The 7,948-nt window shown below is 31.5% G+C and overlaps 1 protein-coding gene across 1 annotated transcript; it reads right to left on the reverse strand.

Annotated features, from left to right (window-relative positions):
* Positions 1-6,148: 6,148 nt before the first annotated feature.
* On the reverse strand, positions 6,149-7,867 carry LOC105132943 (uncharacterized). Its single transcript, XM_011036697.1, has one exon. The coding sequence runs from the start codon at positions 7,308-7,310 to the stop codon at positions 6,612-6,614; it is 699 nt and encodes a 232-aa protein (XP_011034999.1). The 5' UTR covers positions 7,311-7,867; the 3' UTR covers positions 6,149-6,611.
* Positions 7,868-7,948: the final 81 nt, after the last annotated feature.

Below are 7,948 nucleotides of genomic sequence, written 5' to 3' on the forward strand. Positions count from 1 at the left end.
AGCCTAATTTGAACTTCATTGGGAAGATTAGAATTTTAAGAGATCAAATTTAATTTTTACCAAGTTAATTGATTGAAATTGGGGGCCAAATTGCAAGAAAATTGAAGTTTTGGGGTCAAGTAGGAGTTAAATTGACAAACTTCACAATCAAGGACTAATCTGCAAAAAGCGTCAAACTATAGGGGCTTAATTAGCGAAATCTGGGGGTGAGATTGAAGAAATTAAAATTTTAATGGTCGATTAAGGGTTAAATTGCATAAATCCGAGACCAAGGATCAAATTGCAAAAGGCGCCTAAATAAGGGGCTGAAGTTGAAGTTCCACAGGGACCTATTTGCATTAAATTAAAAGTTTATGGTCAATTAAGGATTCAATTGAAACCAATTGAAAGAATAAGGACTCAATTAAAACTCAGTTGAAATCTCTAATTCAAACCTAAAACGATGTCGTTTTTGCATTAAAAAACACAGAAAGAGATCAGGCGATGTATTGCCTAGTTACTGTTTATTGTCTTCCCTGTGAACCCTGCATAGGTAGTAATTTTGCAGGTGTATTTAATATCTTGTATAACCCCCATAATTGACAACACACACACACACACACCAAAATAGTCACTTGAAATCTCTCTATCCCCGAATATGGTCAATTCGGGCCTATTAATATTAAAACTACTCTGATGACTAGCCTAAAGTAGCCACCTCGAGTAGCTTTGGACTGTTAGATTTGGCAGTTTAAGGTATATACGTTGAAATAACGGTTTGAATTCATCCAATCAAATTAAGAGCTAAATTTTTTTTTCTGATGAAGACAAGATTGCCTTCTTCCACATCCTATAAATAGAGGTAGATTTCATGACCAGAGACAGAGAAAAATTGGGTCAAATTTCAGCTAACGAGCCACCTCCCTTATTATTTTTTGCCGTCTCTCTTCTTTCCCTCTCTCTCCTTACCGTTTCAGCTACCAACCAGAGTCATCACAGCTTCACCATAGGAAGCCAACATGACCACCAACCTGCTACCAAGAGCTAATGTGAACCTTTCTCTCTTCTCTGCAAACTAGTTTCTTCTTTCTCCTACAGCTACTCCGACGACCAAAACTCTCCACCAACATCGCCATCAAACTCTTGTCTTTTATGACCAAACCACACTCTAGGCTAGTGACAACAACTTCTTCTTCTCCCTACTTGACCTCCTTTGTTTTCATTGAGGCTACTGCATGCATAATTTATTTATGCATGTAGCGGCAGAATAATTCACTTTTTATTTGGGCAAGGCCAATTCTGGCCCAGCCCAATCAGTCAAGCATGGCCAAGCCTAAAAAAAGAGAGAGAGAAAATATGTTGGGGCCATGATTAGCCCAACTATTTTGGGCCGATATCGACCCACTATTTTTTGGGTTTATGCCTCGTCTAATTATCTGGGTCGGCCTGGCCCACATATTTTAATAATAATTAATTAATATTATATTATATTTTTTTTGAAAAAAATAAAAATTTGTTGAAAAAAATTGTGATTTTCTCAAATATTTTTCAACCAATTTTGCATAATATTGGGTTGTATATTTATACTGTAAAATACAAATCCAATATTAATATACCCGATTTTCTCTAAAATATTTTAAAAAAATTCAAAACATTTTTAAAAAAATCTCAAAAACTTTTAAATTAATTTTTCCTTTCAAAAAAATAATTTTTATGCATACGGTCAAATCCAAAAAAATTTCCAAACATGTTTTCATTTAAAAAAATTATGTCTTTCTCATGTTTTTAAAATACCCAAAAAAAAAAGATATCATAACCAGTTTATGATAATCCATTATGGTTTGGCCAAAATATCAAAAATATTTTTCCAATCTTTTTTTTCTAGGATCCAGATGTAGACTTTAATATTTATGGGGTATAAAATTATCCGATAAAATACACTCTTAGGTATTAAAGATACAAGGTGCAAATAAATACGATGTTGAAAGTCTCTCATAAAGAGATTTTTATAAGGTTTAAGGTAAAGACTCTATCATGATAAAAGATCTGCATTGAACCTTAGAAAAGATTAACGAATTGAAACTCAACTTAGAAAAAAATAATCAAACAACAATGCAGCTTACCCTAGGTAGGGTGCACTGGGAGTGATGCATCTTCCTCCTACACAATCAATCCCTTACTTAGACTCTTGCATACCATAGGTTCCCAGTAACCATAATACTAGTTGGCGACTCCTAAACATTAATCATAATTTTATGATTAAATCCAAAACCCTTTCCAATACACAACACCTCACAAAGGAAGCACGATAAGAGCCTTCATCGTCGCCAAGATGATGTCGTGGCGCTCGCACCTCTACGATAATTTTGATATATTTTTAAATGAAAAGCACTTTGAACTACAACCGTAACCATAATTTTAAACAGACCTAAGCAAAATTGATTCAAAACTATCCTGCATAAGAAGATGCCCATTTTCTTTCCTTGGATATGATGTCAAATTTGACCATCTTATATTATTATTTATGATAAAGTTGTGGAAAAACTTTGCCAAATAACTCTCTTCTTGGCAAGTTTTAGGCTTGTGTTGTCTTGCAAAATAAGTTTCTCATAGAACAAGAGATACTTTGATTTTTAAGTAAATATTTGAGTTTGTTTAATCAAATGATAAATACATAAAAAATTAAAAGGATTAAATATGTTTCTAATTATATGCACGGAAGAGATATGCCTGCTCTTTTTCTTGTTGAGTGTGCTTTTTGTATAATGAAGAAATGTTAAGTGTAGTATTGTTCGGATCAATCATCTTTTTTTTCTTCCCAAGACCTGAGAATATATAACATTAAAAAATATTTAAACAATACAAGTAAAATTATATTATTCATAAATAATAATAAATAGTAAACAGAAGTGAGCTAACTTGGTCAAATTGAAGCTTAAACGTGATTGAGCCTTGACCTAACCAATTTTTATGGAGTTTAGTTGGTTTGACTAAGGAAAGTGAGAGAAAAGAAGAAGAGACAAGGAAGGATAGCTCATTTGGATTGTGGCCTAATCGAGCAAAAAAAATGTTTGGTTGAACTATGGCCCAATAGAGTAGTGACATGCCTCTCTCTTTTTTTTTTTCTGTATTATCAATTTTTTTATGTAAATCAATGAAATTGTGCTAAAATTTTGATTTTTTTTTAAGAAAACTCTAAAAGGTGCGGTATTATTACTATAGATAAACATTATTCATACACTCATAATTTATATGATCTCAGTGTTTATTTTTATTAATTTATTTTGATCCTTAAAGCTTCATTTTTAGCAATTTGATCCTAATTGAAAACCAATTGTTTTTTATTTCTCAAGTAAAGATGAAATTGAAAGAAGATGTACCAAATAAAAAGGGCTCCACTAATGGATGGCATTCCAGATTTTTGGTGGAAAATACACTTAAGCCCTCCATCTTTAAAAACAATAAAACTTATACAATTTAAGTTTCTTTAAATTTTAAAAAATCAATTTTGGTATGAAATATATTTTTTTAATCCCTAACTTGAGAAACAAATGAGAGATTGTTGGATTCCACTTATGTGTTTAATTTTTAAATAAATAATTCTAATTCAATTATATTTTTTTATGTTTTATATATTTGAAATTTATTCTTAAAAAATAATTATGTTTGGGTATTATTTCTAATAAATGCAGCCTTATGAGATATTTTTTTAATTTTATTCAATTAATTTTGTGTGAATTTATCTCTACTACTATCATTTGATTAAATAATAAATAAATAAATAAAATCATCAAATACTATTGTGTAAATAGTCTATATTGCAAGATCAAACATCTTGATCTATATTCATCTCTTAACTTTCCAGATTCATATTTAATTATTATTAATGACTTTTTATTTATTAATATAAATGATTCTCAATTTATTTGATTAAATATATAAATAATTTTTCATTTATATTTAATATTTTTTTCATGTAAAAAATCATGCCGAGAAACCAGTTTATTTTTTTAGTATTTTTAGATCATTTTGATATACTAATATTAAAAATAATTTTAAAAAAATAAAAAAAATATTATTTTAATATATTTCTAAATAAAAAATATTTTAAAAACTAACTATAATCATATTTTTAAACATACTCTGATAATTAGACAAGCCTGCATAAGGTCGTAAACTATGGACTCCATTTCCTTTCACAGCCAAAATGAACTGAACAGAATAGAGAATTCCCAAAACAGATACAAGAAGCATTAAAGTTTCAACTACCAGTTTCTGAAGGTGTAATGACAATCATGACAGCAAAAAATAGTAAAATTCAAGTCCCGATCCATGACATTAATAGTTTTCTATTATTTACCTGCTGCCAGAGGAGATAATTTCGCACCCTACTGCCCATACAACAAAACATATACGCATTAATGTCTTGAATCAACTCATTTATACACTCGAGAAATCAGAACTGCACCATCGTTCATACATGCAGAGGCTCAGATGACAGTAATGATCAGCAGGGAAGATAACTTTGGATTTGAACTCACTCGGCCCTGAAGCTGTCACGTATTCGGCTATAGGCCTTAAAAGCCCAATCCTAGACCAAATAACAGCCCAATATGAGTGAACTTTTTACCGGATAATTATTGTTTTTTATTTTTAACATTAGGATATTAAAATTATCAAAAAAAAATATTAATTTGATATTTTTTAAAGGAAAATACATCTAAAAGCATAAACTATCACACTCTCAAACACTTCCAAAGTTAAAACCCATTTATCTCTTGCCTCTAATTAAATGAAATTTGAGCTCTTTCATGTACTTATGTTACTAATTAAACAAGGAATTTGTGATGGTAAATTAGACATTGTATCTCAAATTGCTTGTAATTAAGACTGGAAAGGTTGATTTCATCAATTTTAATTAGAGGGTTTTATTTGAGTGGATATATATGCAAAATAAAGGGACCAACATGATTATTAGATAAAAGTTTACGATCATGGATCCATAGTTATTCCAATGGATTTTCCAATTAATTTACTCATAAAAATTCAGTAGCTTAATTGGCAATTTGTAGGGATAACCGAAATCAAGAAGCATGTTCTCGTAGCTTAATGTATTCTTTGCAGGTATGAAGTTTATGTTTTACCTTTATAATAATAAAAAAAAATATAATATTAAAACTTTGATCTGAATTAAGGTACTCTTTTCACCTAAATACAATTAATTTTTATGAATTATATGAGGCTAGTTTAGTAATTTTATTTTTAATATACAAAAAAATTATTTATTTAACCCTGAAATTAAATAAGCTAATGCCTACTACTCAATAATATTTTTTTTAAATAGTATAATATTTACTTTCATTTCTTTAAAAGCAAAACTAATGAACTCTTATCTCATTCAAGGGTTTTTTATTGTTTTTCTTATGCAAGTATTTTTTATTAATATATTTTTATGATTTTATTATTTAAAATTAATTTTTTTAAGAGTTGAGTTTACTGATTAAATTCAAATCTAAAATTTGCATATTCTAAAAATTAAACTAAGTTTAAAAGTTTTATTCAGATTTGTTTTATATTTTTTTAAGCTGGTTTTTTTTTATAGCATTTAAATTAGCACTTGATGAACTGGGACTTAATTTTTTTTTTTAGCATAGTATTTGTTTTATGTAAAAACAATTTGTTCAGTGTGTCTAGTCATAAACTATACTTTAAAGGAGGAATTGAGCAGCCCAAAGAAAAGAATTTTGGACTTCGAAACCCTTTTCTCCTAACTCTTCACTGTTAAAAAATACACGATATTATTGTTGTCATTCCGCGCGTGAATATTAAGAAGACAAGCGCTCCTGCATGTTTGTGTTCTAATTCCCGTAAAATCCAATAATTTCATCATAATTGTTAAATTCGATCTCTTTATAAATTGAACTGGTAATTATTAATTTATAATCTAATCCAAATTAATTTTAATTTTTTTTAAAAATGATATGGTTTGACGAAATTAGCAGAACTGTAACTTGGGCATTATACCAGGCCAAACTACCTTGATGAATATGATCAGAATGTTTCGAGCGACTGGATCTTGCGTGCATGGAGAACACCAATATTGCAATGTGTGCGAAGTGACAACCACCAGTGAATGGAACTCGGCCGTTGTAACAAGGGGAAAAAACGATAATCCAATCTCCTAGTACTTCAATTCATTGTTTCTGACACAAAAAAACACAAAATTCCTTGTTTCTTCACATTAGATTTCTTGAAAAATAGTATAGAAAAACAAAATAGATGCACTTTCACGTAGAAAAACAAAGCTACAGATCATGTAATATTGCTGACACGACAAGAGGAGGATTTCATAACCCCACCCCCTCTAGACATGAGGAAAAAAATAAACAGCTACCCAGCTTCTTTACTCTTGTAAAGTACTGTTTGTGCACCCCAATTCAAAAACGCAGGTGGTGATCACAAACTTTTCTTCGATTGCTAGAACATGAAAAACCGCAAGGACAACAGCGAGAAAAGGCTACAACGTGCAAAGCACGATCTCTCGGCTTTGCTTTTTATGTACACAGAAATTAAAGATTAACCTTCACTTTCACCAGCTACACAGTTATAGCCAGCAAGGAAATAACTTCACTTCACCGGATACGTAAAAGTCGACGGAGATTATCTGTAGCTCCAGCATCAACCCCGGAAGCTTCAGCGGTGCAACTACGCTTTGGTTTCATGGAAAACTTGGGCAAGGGCAGGCTGCTAGGGTGTGGAGATAGTGTAAACACAGAACCTGGAAACTTCGGATCACAATCTTTCGTAAAAACGGGATTTGTGATAACATCGTTACCTGACACTGTCACTGATGATGATAAAACCTTTGAAACATCTCTTGGCAAATCTTTTGGGTCAGGTCCTAATGGTACAGTAGATTCAATAATCAACGATTCTTTCTTTGGCTCTTCCTTTTTGGTGTTGGGTTGTTTGGATTTCTTTGGTGTGAAAGATTGGTCTCTGGGTCTATTAGTCTTTCTTGCAGCGGTAGGTGGGCAAGAAAAGCCCCGGCTTAGAGAAGGGAGAGAGTTGTGGCGGGGTTGAGAGGTTGGAAGAGGAAGGAGAGGTGGCTGGGCTTGCTTCTGATAATAATATTGTTGGTGTGGATTTAAAACTGAAAGAGAAGATGGAGGGTAGGAAAAGGAGAGGGGATCACGAGGAGGAGCAAAGAAGAGGCCTCCGTGGATGCTGTTGCTGTTATAATAGTTCATAGGAGGCAAGTTTTCCGTGGATCTTGAAATGAAACTGCGACTAGTATGATTGATCTTCTTCGTTGGATTTGGGTTTTTCATTTGCTTGTATGGAGAGATAGATTGATGATGATCTGCCGTTGATGGTGCAAAAATTGCCTCCGTAATTTCAAATTCTCTAGTTTTGTTAATGATCAAAAGATGACAAAAGATATCCACAAATTAAAACAAGAAAGAAACAAAGAGGGCAATGATCTTTCAAATAACACGATCAATAACCTGATGAAAACTCCTTTTTTATCTATTTAACAAAGGGGGATCGAAATTGCTGCTGATTTTCTCGAGAAAGTTGCAAAAATTTTAGTAACAAAGAAGAAGAGATGAAATGATTCGGTAATTATAGAAAATTTACGAAGTTTAAAACGATAAAATAAAGAAGGATCGATATAATAACATGAGATTCTCTTCGAGATTTCCTAGAAATTCTCAAACAAGAAAGACCCTTGATAGATTAAGAGGGCTATAAATCGAAACAAACTTTGTTCTCGTGAAGAGAACTGAAAAAAATGTTAGTGTTTGATATTCCTCAACGGATCCTGAAGAATCCCTCTTGGAATTGGAGGAGATTGATATTTTCTAGTTTGCTAATTTCACGAACCTTCGTGTGGTGGTACGTCATTTTATAGGACGCGAGCCAGGAACGGCTATTTATTTTTTTATTTTTTGGAACAATATCATAT

This window comes from Populus euphratica, unplaced genomic scaffold (genome assembly GCF_000495115.2).
Source record: "Populus euphratica unplaced genomic scaffold, PopEup_1.0 scaffold68.1, whole genome shotgun sequence".
In the NCBI taxonomy this organism is placed as follows: domain Eukaryota; kingdom Viridiplantae; phylum Streptophyta; class Magnoliopsida; order Malpighiales; family Salicaceae; genus Populus; species Populus euphratica.